The sequence below is a fragment of the Triturus cristatus genome, chromosome 3_2, assembly GCF_964204655.1.
Source record: "Triturus cristatus chromosome 3_2, aTriCri1.1, whole genome shotgun sequence".
NCBI classification, from domain to species: domain Eukaryota; kingdom Metazoa; phylum Chordata; class Amphibia; order Caudata; family Salamandridae; genus Triturus; species Triturus cristatus.
In genome coordinates this window covers 536,050,812-536,066,518 of record NC_140584.1, presented here as the reverse complement: position 1 = coordinate 536,066,518, position 15,707 = coordinate 536,050,812, and the positions used below count along the sequence as shown (strand labels likewise).

General features: G+C 49.2%; 1 protein-coding gene across 1 annotated transcript in view; it reads left to right on the top strand.

Annotated features, from left to right (window-relative positions):
* DEPDC7 (DEP domain containing 7) overlaps positions 1-12,404 on the top strand; it is a 272,921-nt gene extending 260,517 nt beyond the window's left edge. The window contains exon 9 of the mRNA XM_085648246.1: positions 12,080-12,404. Within this exon, the coding sequence (XP_085504372.1) occupies positions 12,080-12,294 (215 nt within the window). The 3' untranslated portion in view covers positions 12,295-12,404. The remainder of the gene's footprint in view (positions 1-12,079) is intronic.
* The last annotated feature ends 3,303 nt before the right edge of the window (positions 12,405-15,707 follow it).

Genomic DNA, 15,707 nt, shown 5'->3' with positions numbered 1-15,707 from the left:
TCCTTACATTAGAATATCCCCAGGCGTCAGACTGGATCCGGAAAGTTTTGCTAGCAGCACCCCTGCGCGTCAGTAGGTGGCGTTGTGCGGCTCCTCGTCCGTCGCTGGTGTCGTAAGCGCCGAGATGACGTCACAGACTACTTAGGCGCCACCCATACACGCTGACGTTAGTTCTTTTTTTTCCGCGCCAGAAAGTGCAGATCCGGTTAGAGCACACCGTAGTCACTTTTTGACAACCCTTTTTGAGACTTTTGTCTCCTGTACAATTTTGGTTTCCTTGGTGCACGTAGAGATGCCTGGATTTAAGTCTTGTGGGGCCTGCCGTTGCAATATGTCGGTGGTGGACCTCCACGATGTCTGCCTCGTACTGCCTGGAGACCGACCATGACTCCCGGGAATGTCGGGCCATGGCTCCGAAGGCCTTGAGGGAGTAGCACCGGAAGCTGCTGGATGTCCGGCACTCGTCCCAGCGCTGTTCCAGGTCCAGGGGCTGTTCCAGGGACCGCTCACGGGGCTGCAGTCGTCGCTCCTCGGGCTCCAAGTCTTCACCCTCGAATTCGTGACACACAAAAGAAGCCAAAGAAGCGTGTTCGCTCTCCGACGTCCCCCCGTTGGTCCCCGGATGCAGACAAGGGGGACAGGGGTTCTACCCCTGCGGCTCCTTCGGAGCCCGGGAGTCCCGCGGCCTACCCACCTTACCCGGGTCCGTTGGCGTCTCCAGAACAGGTGCAAGAATTTCTTGCTACCATGGACTGCCTCTTTAGGCCTCTGGCTCCCGCCGGCGTGCCTTCGGGCCCCGCGGTCCCATGTCCGGATCCGGTTGGGCTGCTGGCACTGTAGGTAGATCCGACTTCGGCGCCACAGAATCCTGCGCCGTTGGCTCCGGCCACGGCGCCACCAGGTCCAGCGCTTCCGGCCCTAGCGCCACCCTCTGCTCCGGCGCCGCAGTGGGTGAAATTTTTCCTGCCTTTGCCCAGGTTCCAGGACCATTTTGTTCCTACCTGGGATCCGCATTGGGACACTGCGCCAGCTCGGCCCCATCCAGCGCAGTTTTTGGCACCGGCGCAGTTTTTGGCACCAGCGCAGTTTTTGGCACCGGCGCAGTTTTTGGCACCGGCGCAGTTTTTGGCACCGGTCCCGGCGCCGTTCTCTGCACCTTTCCTGGCCGCGGTTTGTTCCCCATGCGGCGGAGGTGGAGGACGACGGAGGGGTCCGAGGACCCTCTTGCCCATCAGTGTGACTCCGAGCAGGACTGGGCGGACGACTTGGAGGAAGGCGGTGATCTCAACATCTCCTCTGACCCAGGGTTTACCTCTCCCCCACCTACCATGGAGGAGGGCGCCTCCTACACGATGGTGCTCCGTCGGGCAGCTGAGGTCCTCAACCTTGATCTCCCTACAGTGGCCCTCAAAACTAATGTCCTCACTAAAGTGCTCCAGACGGCGTCCACTTCGTCGGAGCCCCTGCTACCATTTAAGGACGCCCTCACTCACTTCTTGTTGGGCACTTGGTCGCGGCCAGCCACAGGGGCCCCTGTGGATAAGAATGTCGCCAGGCGTCACCGCCCGGCGCCCGCGCATTTCTGACCAGTCATCCTACGCCCGAGAGCCTGGTCATCCAAGCCTCTACGTCAGAGTGCCTTTCCCACAGCTCCGCCGGATAATGACTAAGAAGCTGGAGCAGTTCGGTAAGCGGCTGTTCTCTTCGGCTAGCTTGGGGCTGCGGTCGGTGAACACCGCAAGCCTGTTGGTCCGCTATTCCCACGTGGTGTGGGATACAGTTGCACAGGCGTTGCCTCAGTGTCCTGAAGAGACCCAAGCTGTGCTGTCCCAAGCTGTTGCCGAGGGTAAGGCTGCAGCTAGGTTCGCCATTTGGTGTGGTTTGGACACTGCGGACTCACTGGGTAGAGCGATTTCTACGACTGTGGCGCTTCATCGCCACGCCTCGTTGAGATCTACCCGGTTCTCACCAGATGTCTAAAGCTTACTCATGGACATGCCCTTCGCCTGTTTGGGGATAAGGCCGACAGTGCACTGGAGTGTTTTAAGGACTCACGGGCCACGGCCAAGTCCTTAGGTCTTTCCACAAAAAGCCCAGCCACTCCTGGTTTTCGTTCCTTTCGTGGCCACAGCGGAGGCGCCCAGGTACGTTCCTTCAGCAAGCCTGTGCAGAACCAGCCTCAACGCGTACGCGGCTTCTGCAGGGGCGGGTCTGGGAATCGGCGTGGGGGTCAATCCACCTCCGCCCCCGCTGCTTCTACCTCCAAACCTTCCTAATCTGAGCTTTGTGGAGCACCCCACGACAGTGGGTGGCAGGATCCGCCATCACCTCCCCCACTGGCATGCTATCACTTTGGACAAGAGGGTGTTGCAGATCATCCGCAAGTGTTACTCCCTTCCCTTTCAATCCACCCCTCCAGCTATGCCACCTCCGTTCCACCGCATGTCAGGGGACTACTTGGAAACTCTCCAGCAAGAAGTTACGGCCCTCTTGGCTAAGGGCGCCATCGAGTGCGTTCCGGGGCCGGAAGTACGGAGTGATTGTTGTTCCCACTACTTTCTGGTCCCCAAGAAGGACAAGGGGATTCTGCGTCCCATCTTGGATCTCCGGAACGTCAACCGCTTCCTCCGGAAGGAGAAGTTCAAAATGCTGACTCTAGCTCAGGTCTTGGCTGCCCTCAACCCTGGAGACTGGATGGTAGTGTTGGACTTGCAGGACGCATATTTTCACATCCCCAGTCCTGTCAGCCCACCTGTGTTACCTGTGGTTCACGGTAAGCCAGGAGCATTTTCAGTTTGCCGTGCTCCCCTTCGGCCTTACCAGCGCCCCTCGGATGTTCACGAAGGTGATGGCGGTGGTCGCAGCTCACCTGCGCAGGTCAGGGGTGTCAGTCTTCCCTTACCTCGACGACTGGTTACTGAAGGCAGGCTCGCCCCAGGCAGTTGTTAACCACCTTCAGACTGCGGCCGACCTGCATTTGCTGGGGTTCTCCAACGTACCGAAGTCGCACCAGAGTCCCTCTCAGAAACTCCCCTTCATCGGAGCGGTTCTGGATTCGACGCGGTTTCGAGTTTATCCTCCCGAGCAGCGATTCCGGGATATTCAGGCTATGATTCCGATCTTTCAGTCTCTATCCCGGGTTTGTCATGATGACCCGCCGGCTCCTGGCCCTGATGGCCTCCTGCATCCTGCTGGTGCCACATGCCAGATGGCATATGCGGGCTCTGCAGTGGTACCTGAAGTTCCAGTGGGCGCAGCATCAGGGCAACCTGTCTGATCATGTCCAGATCTCGGAGGGCATGCGTGACAATTGCAGTGGTGGCTCACAAATCGCAATTGGGTCAGTGGCAGATCCCTCTCCCTTCCCCAACCGAAGCACTCAGTGGTGACGGATGCATCCCTCCTGGGATGGGGTGGCCACATGGGAGAGGCGGAGATCAGAGTCCTCTAGTCTCCGGCGGAATCCCGACTCCATATCAACCTTTTGGAGCTTCGGGCGATCCATCTTGCACTGAAGGTATTCCTTCCCTCTGTCCGGGGAAGTGTGGTGCAGGTGTTCACGGACAACACCACCGCCATGTGGTATTGCAACAAACTGGGCAGGTGGGGTCCTGGACCCTATGTCAGGAGGCTCTACGCCTCTGGACATGGCTGGAACATCAAGGGATCACTTTGGTGGTTCAATACCTGGCAGGTTCTCTGAACGCCAGGGCGGACGAACTCTGCTGCTGGTGCTTGATGGATCACGAATGGCGTCTGAACTCTGACGTGGTGCAAGGTCTCTTTCAGCAGTGGGGAGAGCCTTGGTTAGATCTATTTGCCACCGAAGAGAACGCGCAGTGTCATCAGTTCTGCGCGTTGGAATTTCCAAGGCGGCACTCGCTAGGCGACGCTTTTCGGCGCGAGTGGAGTTGCGGTCTATTGTATGCCTTTCCGCCTATACCACTTCTGCCCAGACTGCTGAAGAAGATTCTGCACGACCGGGCCCAAGTCATCCTTGTGGCTCCGGATTGGGCATGGAGATACTGGTATCCCGAGCTACTCAGCATGGTGATCGATACACCTGCCTCTTCGGGAGGATCTTCTGTTGCAGCAGCAGGGGACGGTCCTCCACCCGAACCTGTCCAGCCTCCACCTCCATGCATGGAGATTGAGTGGCGACAGTTGACAGCTTTTGATCTTCCTCCCGAAGTTTGTGATGTCATTCTGGCAGTCAGGAGTCCCTCCACTAAAACGGTATACGCCTGCAGGTGGATCAAGTTTGTTGCATGGTGCACAGCTAAGGCTGTGGATCCCCTTTCTGCCCCTCTTTCCGAAGTCCTTCTGTTCCTTCTTTCTTTGGCCCAGCAGGGCTCTGCTCTGGGCACTATCAAAGGTTATCTTTCGGCCTTCTCTGCCTTTTTACGGCTTCCAGATCAGCCTTCTCTTTTTAAGTCCCCGGTTGTTAACCGTTTCCTAAAAGGCATTATGCACACGTTTCCTCCCGTGCCATTCATAATGCCACAATGGGACGTAAACCTTGTCTTGACATATCTGATGTGTGCTCCCTTCGAGCCCCTTCATACCTGTCCTTTGCGTCTTTTCACTCTCAAGACGGCTTTCCTGGTAGCTATCGCCTCTGCCAGAAGAGTGAGTGAGCGCCAATCTTTCTTCCAAACCTTTCCTTTCTGTTCATCCGGACAAGGTGATTTTAAGGACCCGTCCTTCTTTTTTGCCGAAGGCTGTCGCGCCCTTCCACATCGGGCAGACCATCACTTTGCCCACCTTGTTTCCGCCTCCGCATCCTTCGAAAGAGGAAGAGAGGCTCCACTGTCTGGACCCAAAATGTGCGCTCTCGTTCTACCTGCAGCGCACACGACCGTTCCGGGTGGATGACAAGCTCTTTGTTGGCTATGTGGGCGCCAAAAGAGGTCAGGCTGTGCACAAGCGGACCATGTCTCGGTGGGTTGTTCTCTGCATCAAGCCCTGTTACATATTGGCTAAGGAGGAGCCTCCTGTGGGGCTGCGTGTCCATTCTACCAGGGCGACGGCAGTCCCTACTGCCTTGGGACGCGGCGTCCCCTTGCAGGACATTTGTCAGGCAGCTACGTGGGCTTCACTGCACACGTTTACCAAGCATTACTGCCTTGACAGTCCGGTCTGGAGAGACGGCTTCTTTGGCTGTTCTGTTCTCCGTGACTTTCTGGTGTAATCTTTTTGCAGACCCTCCACCATGGGTGGTATTGCTGGAGTATCTATTCTAAGGTAAGGAATCTATCACCAATGTGTCTCTTTTCAGATGCACAAGTTACTACTTGTGTAACGATATATCTGTAAGAGACATTAGTTAGTGATAGATTCCTTCCCGCCCCACCCATCCTCCCCGTTCTGCGAACTGATTTCTAGGGTTAATGTCATACCTTTCAGGGCCCTAGTTTCTTGGCACCAGTGGTCAGTTTCTTGCATGGCTCTGCGTTCCTGGCACAAAGTCGTGTACAGAACTGACGTCAGCACGCATGGGTGGCACCTAAATCGTCTCCGTGAAGTCATCTCTGTGCTTACGACACCAGCGACCGATGCTGAGCCGCGTGACGCCACCTACTGACGCGCAGTGGTACTGCTATCAAAACTTTTCGGATCCAGTCTGACGCCTGGGGATATTCTAAGGTAAGGAATCGATCACTAACTAATGTCTCTTACAGATATATCGTTACACAAGTAGTAATGTGTGCACCAGCGCTGACGAGACCAAGATCTGGTATGTGGGCCAGTGAGTTAACTAAGCACTTTCCGAGAAAATAGAGGACTGTATGCAAAGCGTTCATTTGAAGTGCAAGGTGCCAGGCTTTCTACACTGTAGGATAGATGTCCAAATTGTTTCTTCTAGGCGGGCAAAATAAAACCAGAACAATTGTCATAAATGCTGTAGGGAATGAGATTTTTTTGTTTTGTTACAAATGCTATTTTTTAAATGTAAACCTTCGTATGCCACTTCTCAAATTATTTTCTTCTCAACTATATTTTGTCCTCTAAATGCATTGCTATGTGGCCATCTAATCAAAATACCACTACCCTTCCTGATTTGTACTAAAATCCGCTTTTCATGACAAATTATGTTGCTTTTAGTGTTATAAGGCTATGGAAAGCGCCCCTCACCTTCCCCGTCTCTCAGGGAAGGTAAGTGGAAACATGCCTTTTAGCTGTAACTCGCACAAAGCACATGTAGATCATATGGGCTAGTTACAAAATGTTGAAAAGGAAAGCTTTTCTTCTTCCCAACCACCACACAACGGAGTTATGCCATAAACAGATGAGATTAGGGGGTTGCTAAAAGTGAAAGGATCTAGGAAAGGCTGTACATGCAACCACACAGATCCCGCCAGCGCGACTGCCCCGCATCCAAACCCATTGATCTGCAGCAGTCTTAGAAAAGGAAGAGTGGTCAACTTTCCACCTTCAGTGAGAAGAAAAAGGGGAGAGATGTGGGGACTGGAGTAGTGCTTCAGCCTCACATGCTCAGTGCATTGTATGTTGACAGCATGCTGTGGGAGGATGGCCATGTGCCCATCGGACCTAGGTCTCCGCGCTTACAAGTGAATGCAGTTCTCTAGTACACTGCTTCTCATCACATTTTACCAGTTAAACTGTGGCACATACATTAAAGAAGAATATTGGCAAAGTCAATATTTCTTGGCTCTGCCAGAGGTACTGACTTTGCCAACGTTTTTTAGCCATGTTTCAGAGCGGCGCCGGCTGCTGGTAGGCATGGCTTAAAGTTAGTACAAAAAAAAATAAGAAACGCTGTGATGCAGGCAGTGCTGGCCACATTATAGTGCTTTTTTTTTTAGGTCTTGCCCAGGCAGGGCATGATCTGTCTCTTTGAGACATGCTGTATCTAGACTATGAGCTTAAAGCACAGCCCATCTTTCTGATTGGTTCCTTTTACTGCCCGTTCTAAATAGATGCTTTTTATCGATTAATATGCTCAATAGTCCCTTCTTTATTACTTTTGTGACCTCCCATGAGGACTGCCCCTGTTATATTTGCTCTAATTCTTTGTTAATTTACGATACTTGGAGAGCAATCTGTTTTTTTTCTTTTTGGCCTGCCTCTGCTTGTGCGTATTTTGTTTAATTACTGCAGGCTGAAAGGTTCCCGGACGATTAATTTGCCATGCTTGTTTTTAGGTCTCGCGTGGTGTTGCAGCGCGCAGCGCTGCCGCCTCAGCGAAATTTATTTTGAATGAGGATTTGCAGAAAAGGTCTTTAAGCCCCGCCCCTCATTTCCATTGGCTGGCGTTACCATTTATGCTAAACGGTGGCCTGCCATTGGAAATTAGGGTTTTTGGGTGACACCCTTTCGCCTCCGATTGGACTGGGTCACCTGCTTTTACTGCTGTCGCAAAGCACTTCTCTTTATGGTGCCATGTGTTTCTAATTAGGAACACATGGCCCCATTAAGACAAGAAATCTATGCTTGTTCCATTCATGCTCCGACTGCAGCGTGGTCCTCTTTCACTTTTGGGACCGCGCTTGATTATTAAATTAATTTGCCAGTTGGGCCGTTTTGACTTTTGCGGCCGGACGACGCTTGGACAGCTGTAATAGTAGCCTTTCACCTACAAATATTTGGAGAGCGCGTTTAGCCAACTAAACTATCTTGCATGCTATTACCATATGTTTTGACTTTGGACCACATCTTTGCCTTTAATTTTATTAACTACTAATTTTCCCCTGCAGCGCAGGGGGAGGTGGGGGCACCACCCTTCAGGGAGTCTGAGATATCGGCGCTTCAGGGTCCTCTCCCCACTGTTGCAAGGGGCTTCCATAATTGTATGTTAGGCTACTGTTCCAGTCCTCCCCGGCGTTTATGGAATGGGACATAATCAGGAAATACTGTTCTTCCAAAACCGCACTGCTGACATCGGCACATTTGTTAAACAAGACGACGCCCTGCCAAAGCATCGTGACATAGCGCATTGAGTTGAGCGCTACTTGCGGATATGTGCATGTAACTGGATTACATCTCTTTGTGACCCTGTCTACCATCCATCTTTATACATCGGTACAACGGATGCCTCTACTCTGGGTGTTGACACGTGTAATTCAATCAGCACCATGACGCGATTCAGTTTGTGCTTTTTGCTGCTGAAGTAAAAATGCCACTCAGTGCTCAGCACGGACATGTAAGAGTGGAGCCGTGCATGGCGTGGGCTTCCTCATACCCAGTAGAGATGGGCACCTTCCTTCCACCTGCTACAGTATTTTGTTTCTCTTACCGCTGCGAAGCTTGGGCATATGTGCGCTTTACAAACAATGAACGACAATAACAAGATTATAACTTTATGCTTTATGGAGAAAGTTGCCGCCTCCTGCATGTTAGGCAGGCACGTCAGTCCTGCACCGAGTACTGCTGCTGCTAAGCTGCTTGCCGCTACCCTGCTTGCTGACACACCACTAAGACAAGGACGAAATCCATTTGATCCCAAAGCGGAGTCACGTGGGTGGGGGGGGATAAGGTGGGTGCAACTAAAAGAAGTGGAGTAGGAGGAGGCAAGAGCTCTGATGTAAAACAACTAGCTCCGTAGAGCAGATGGACGACCAGGGGTGCTACCGGGTGGACGAGGCTTTACAGAGCAGATTAAGGCTGCTCGGCCCTCACTAAGGATAGTCGCAGGTGCAGGTAGAAGGGTTGTTTGGCAAGGATTGTAGGGGGAGAAGACATGGGAGAGTTACACGAATAGAACAAGCATTGAAAATGCAATAGGTCTCGCCTTTGATTAAGTTAAAGCCATTTGCTTTGGTAATGGTATTGTATAGCCAAGCAAATGGCTTTAATTTAATGAAAGGCGAGATCTGCTGCATTTTTAATGATTGTTTATTTTAGCCATGCTCCAGATCAGCGGTGGCTGCTGGGAAGCATGGCTAAAAGTTAGTAAAAATGCTGTGATGGGGACAGGACTGGCCGTGTAATAGTACCCCCCCACCCCTCCCATGGTGAAGGGGGGGGCGCACAACAAAGACAACCGGACTAAGTAAGGAGAAATGGAAGAAGCAACACAGGCATGAAGAAAAGGAGAAAGAAGCAGCAGCAACACAGTGAAAATGGAGGAGGAAACTGGGGTTGGTTCTGCTCTTTTAAAGTGAGTTTGACAAATATAGTGATTCTGAGGGAAATACAACACTCACTGGAATAGCTGCTCTTCAATCTGTAGGCTGGAAAGAGATACTACGCCAAAAGGCAGACCAAAAGTGTCAGAAAAATTGATACAGACCGGTAGATGATGCTGCAACTGAAGCAGTTAAGTCTTTATACATGATGTGTACAGTGCATACTGTCCCCTTGTACCTCTGCGCCCAATTTCCTGTTTAATAAAGCACACGCTTCTCAACAGGCCCAAGTATAAGCTCCACTCCCAAAGCGCACACGCTTCGAAGCACTTTTAACCCTGTACACAACTGAATTGCAGAGCAATGTAAAGTACTTGAGTAACAGACATTTGGATACAAAGCGTGCACATGGGAGAAGGTATTCTTGGTAGACGTAGAAATGCTGTACAAATGAACATGTGAGTTTGTTGGGCTGTGAGATGGCTCATTGTTAAAGCGGAGGTTAGCTTGTTTCTCTCACACTGAGATAGCGGTATTCAACACGCAGCACTGACAGAACGGTTAAGGAAGTTGATTTTAAAGGGATCAGTTTGCAGTAATTGGGATGTAAATTAGATCGTTTCAGCGACCATCTCACTCAAGGCAGCAAGTATGGCTCAGGATAATCTCTTCATGAGATCAGAGACACTTAACAGGCTGGAGGTCGATGGATCCAATCCCACAGCTCCGCTCTATTCCTCCTGGTTCATAAATCCGCACAGCATTATACACCATGGCCTCAGTTCTGCAGAGTTGTTTGTGGGCAAACAGCCTGCCTCTCTCTGATGCTCCAGCAGAGATGGCCTTATGGCAACATCTCAACACCTGCCCTCCGCACTGCGTCGCATATTCTGTTCCAAGACTAGCATTAGCAATGCCATTCGGTCTGGCTTATGAATGAACTGTCAAACCAGACCTAAAAAATCCATGTAGGTTGACTGTCCTCCTGCCAGAGAAACACCGTACATTATCCAGTTATCCAAGAGACTTTAATAGCATTGCAATGTCATGTCTGTGCCCCTGAAAGTTCAACCTCAGGCAGCTGGATAAGTAAAATGAGTCCAGCTGTGGGAGGGCAAGCACTTTTTTGTGGAAGCACACATCTTCTGCCAAAACAAAGCATACTCCTGGTTCCCACCATGTGGGCAGAACCAAAGCACCTTTTGTGATGCTCACATAATTTTCTGGTAGTAGCTGCACTGTCAAAGCCAGACCCTAAAAAGCAAGGACGGGGGCAGAGGATGGGGGTATGGCCGAGCAAGGTTGGCGGGGAGAGGTTTGGGGCACGGGGGCAGCAATATAGAAGTGGTGGGTTAGGGGGGAAAGCAGAAACACAGAGGTGGGTGGTATGGGGAAAAAAAGCAACAGACGAAAGTAAAAACAAAAAAAAAGTATCTCAATCCCAACACCACCAGCAGACTAAAATGAACTTAGAGAATCAATCTGCTTGACTCGTGCGACAGAGAAGAAACAAAGTGACTCCAAGCCTGCATTGGCCAATAAGGAGGCACCAATGAAGACAGTCACTGAAACCAACTAATGGTAAGTAATAAGTGGACTCGGAGCCCCTTATTGTAAACAATAAGTCTTGCAAGCGAAAGAGCCTGCACTAGCGCACGTTCATGCAGGCTCGACCTAAAAAACAAGTATTTGAACAGAACAAGGTGTGAACAGCTAGACACGGGGCACAAAACAAGTTCAGAACCAGTTATGAGCAGTGTTCATGAGCATTCCAACTATTCGGGACGGCATACCGTACCCAGGTGGGGAGAAGGGGTACTTTGCATGAAAGGTTGGGAGCCTAAATAAAAAGGTGTACACCTTTTTATTGTATTGTACAATACACTTTTTATTGTGAAAACGTATAGAAACGGAGTCTGGCGGCCGGCCGGATTACTCAAGGGATTAATGTGATACTCAAGGGAAGCAACACCTGTCCACGCACATGCATACCATCCCACCATGGAGTCCTGTGAACTCTGCAACACTTTAATAGTTAAGACACACATCCAGCCTCCATGCTAAGCTTGTGGCCTTATATAAGTCATTAACCCACTTATCCACCCCGGGTGACTCGCCGGTCTAGAACCTTGTCCTTGCATTCCTCCGTGTTTTCCACAACACTGCAGGATGCCTTCTAAACTATGTGGTTACTAGGTTTTCATTGCGTTGCGTACAGTTGGTTTCCTTTTTCGCGCGCAGGCCCCCAGCTTTACATTTTCTAATTTTTTGTGCGTAGTTAATTGCGAGATTTTGCCAAAGGCAGCAAACTGCTTGGGGACTTGTAAGTGAAACTGAACGAGTAGTGAAAATGTAGCAGACCTGCTGTCCGAGACCGTTTAGTCCACGTACAATGTCCGCAATTGCCCAGGGCCCCCACCTTCCAAGCCCCCCCACCCCGGAAAAGTGAGCTTCCTTGTTATGACACTTCTGTCTATTATGCTTCTCTAAAGCCCTCTCACTCTCTGCCTCCATGTACCCCTGACTTCCCTCTTTCTTTTAAGTGTCATCTTAAGCATTTTTCGGGTCGCAGGCCAAACTTATTTTAACAGTTTTTTTGTGACCCTGTTAAACTTTACCATATGTTTCAGTATTGCTTAGTATAAATGCCAGCTTGAATTTGCAGGAAATGGGTAAGAAAATTCAAATTTGTTCTGTACAGGGGCCCCCAAAATGTCTTGCTCGGGGGGCCTCAAAATCGCTAACGCTGCATGCTGTAAAATATGGGTTGCTGGGGTAGTTAGTGGACTTGTAACTTGAATTCCTTTTTTTAAACTACATCAGTACGTTTTACAATATTTGTTTGCATTCTTTGTGCTGCCTTCGGTTTTTGTTTCCTGGGTCTTTCTTCTGTAGTTGAATATTTAGTGTAGTGCCGGACCACATTAATTTACCTAGTGTTGGCACCAACATTACAGCAATAATGTTTTTCAAACATTTTCTTTCCCAAGGTTACACCTTCTGCCAAAGGATGGATAGCCGAGAGTATGACAACACTGCAGAGATTGCCACAAAAATGGAGCTTTGGACGTTGCTGAAAACTATTTATGAAAACACGAGACTTTCCTCAAAAGAAAAAAGGCGGTTACTGGGACAGTTTTATAAGAGTCACCCAGATATATACATTCAGTATTTTGGTGACAAGGCAACTAGTGTTTACACTTGAGTGAAATGCTGAACTTAAAATGTAAAGTTTGTAAAATTGTATAGATAATATATTTGATACTTTTTGGTTTATGTATTAAAATTAATAAAATATATGGTCTCTTTTGGTTACTGGGGAATTTGTTTTCTTGCTGATTAGCACTTTTACCGTGTCCGTGCCTTTTATAAGGCAGTGTTATTCAACCAAGATTATCCTTGGGCGGTTTGATTTTCTAATCTCCATTGTCCCTTCCCAAAAGAACGTTAAACGAACAAAAGTGCTTGTAAAGTGTGAATATTTTAGTTTTCCAAGCACTCCTGTTGACCAAAGCAGTTGGAGCAGAACCAAATCTAATAGGTACGCGGTCATTCAATTAGACCTCTTGGTAGACGTTAATGAAGCTGTTTCTAAAAACCAAGGCAATCAATAATGTTCTCTGTCCCAATTAGAAAAGTAAACTAGAAAATGTTAGCTATGGGACACCTTAGCCAATACGCTCTTCATAGAAGTCTAAAATGCTGGTTGCCCAACCCATACTGAAGAAACATCTGGAACAAAATCAAGGCAAGAGGTTCCATCCTTTTACTGATCCTACTCTGGACAATTGGTAGTAGGGCATTTATCGCTTGCCTTCAGCGATACAACTTTCTAAGTTGGTTAAACCACTAAAAACAACTTTTTGATGGATACTTCTAACTTCAGATTCCTCATCTTTTGAATATTCCCCAGGCTTCAGACAGGATTTAAAACTACAAAGCTGTACTCCTGCATGTCGATCAGTGCCATTATGCGACTCCGTACCAACTTAGTTCTGCTCCAGAAATAATGGGCAAAGCTTCTATAGAAGTGCCACTCATCTACGCTGATCTCGGTTTATTTCTTTCCCCTCTGTCAGATGTGGGTCCAATGCTGCTCCTTGGTTTTTTCTAAGTCTTTTTCACAATTTTTTCTCCAGTGTGCAAGGTAAAAAAAGATCCTCTTAAGACTAGTTTAAGCCTTGTAGGGACCCTCAAACCAGTATTTCTGGCAGGCCTTCATGATTCCAGCGCCCGTGACCACTGCTCCCAGATGAATCAGAAGGCCCTATGGGACTATGAGGTGAAGCTTTGTTGCCAAACATCTGAAGACTCCAGGTCGAAAGGAAGGTCCCATTCTTGTGGCAGATAATCTTCACGGTTAAAGTCCTTGGGCGAGTCCAAGAAAAAGCATAAGAAATTTAAGTGGAATCTGCCCCTTCCCGCCACTCTCGAACTTCAGAGAGCGTGTGAGGGCATCCATGTGCCACCTGGTCTTGTTCCTAATCTCCATTAGAGCCGATCTGGAGCCTAGCCCAACGCACTGAATATCTGTGACAATCCAGCAAGTGGAGGCCTTTAGAGCGGTTATGCTGCTCATTTTCAGCACTTTACCGGTTCCCGCTTGCATGCCTTTGGGCTCCAAGGATCTGCTGGAGCCTCCCGTCTGAATTCTGCTGGCGGGTCTGCCTTCTCACAAAATACCTATGGGTTCAGTGCCAACTTCTGTTCTAGTACCACAACATGGAAGATTCACAATCATTTGTGCTTGCCAAGCAGAATCCACTGCAACCTGTACTGAGGCCACACCCTGATCACACCAGAGTGCAGCCAGTCAGCAACTCTGATTTTGATACTTAGCTTTTTCTATGCGGTAGAGCTCAGACTCTCCACCACCTTTTTAGCACAGTTTCAGGCTTTGACAATTTTAATGAAGGGGATGATTTTGTTCCCCAGTATGATGAGGAAAATTGGCATTAAGAGCCACAAGAAGACAGCGGCATGGATACTGCTCTAGACACTGGCCTCGTTTTTTCTCGGGGCACTGGCAATAGAGAAAACGCCTCATTTGCTGTGACGCGGTGAGCGGCAGAAGTACTAGGCCTACTACTACCTACAATGGAGGTGAACACTAATGTTTTTACAGAGGTTCTCCAAGCTGATCAAGCACCTACAGAACCTCGTACCATTTGCCGAATCCCTTGCAGATATCCTCTTGGGTAAAACCATATTCAGGACCACCAGTCAATAAGCTTGTCCTTCTGTGCAATCGACAGGCACCAGACAACCCTTACTTTCTTGCACACCACCAACACACACGAGAGCTCTGTTCTGCAAGCGTCCACCAGTAAAGTGAATCCTTATGCCTACCCCACCTGATCGATGGAGACATTTGACAAGCACATCTTTTCCTCCAGGAGTTTGGTAAATGACAGCTTCTCTTTACACTTCTACTTTAATGCCCTTGTAACACAGTAGCATAAGGTCCAGGTGACCCAGCAAAGTCATGTATTCCTCACAGGCATTCATAAACTCAGCACATGCACTAATCCCACATGTACCAAGGTACACCTCTACTCCTGTACTGTACCCTTCCCAGGTACATATACAACCACACAGTCACTACTCCTACGCTAAGCAGCACTCAACAGCTCCCTGATTTAGGTTCAGGTTGAGTTAAACACACAGCAGCGGACCTTTAAAAAGGTGAGTGATTCTGTAGGCGGCACTCAAGTGACACAGGGTTAAAGGTCTTGTTCACTACTACTGATTGCGCTACACAGTATGCTACCACCACCGCACTGGTGCTCCTTAGCCTTCCACCACTAGGAAGGTAGTGCTTTGGGTGCCCCTCCTGGTCCAAAAACACTGCAATCTGAGACCGGTTTATGTCATGGCACACATACATGATCTGTTTTTGCCTATGACAAAATAGTCTGCTTTGGAGATCCAGACAACAGTACAGTTGGGTACTCCGGGCAGGGGTACACGTCTTTACAGAGAACTTTTCTGTATGAACTACAATGAGAGTTAAAGTAAATGGGAAAGTAGGTTTGGCTTAGTAACTGAGAAGGTTGGTATTTTTGAGCATATTAATATCTAGATGTTGTCATGTTAAGAGGTGTATTCTGGAGTGGTGAGAGCACTGTTTTGCCTACCAGTATCAATTTTTACGTGTCAGAAGACCGCGTGGGGCCAGGTTTTGAAACTGCCTCCCATGCAAGTCCTTTGCTGTGTGGCCAGGCATTGTCAACTTACCAAGCCCCATGGTCTTGCAGTGCCCCATGGTCTGCCCTCTTTTTTTATTCTGTATTTCAACCCGAAATTGCCCCAGGGGTGCTTGAATGTCACCAGTAGTACTGCAGGAAAAATATAACTTTTTTTTAATTTGACCTTCTGAGTACCCACCTCACAAGGGTCCGGGTACACCTACATTGCCCCTTTTTTTAGCCGAGCCTAGAGCCAGCGTGCATGCGCTGCTCTGCGAGACTTATTGTAGAGGAGTAGGGAATAGAAGCTCTCCCACTCTTTGTCCCTATTTGTCATTGTCCCTCCTAAATGCTGGCTTCTGATTCATCAACAGGCTTGTTGGTCCCTCCTTAGTACTGCCTCCTTCGTTTGTCACCTCCTATGGCGACT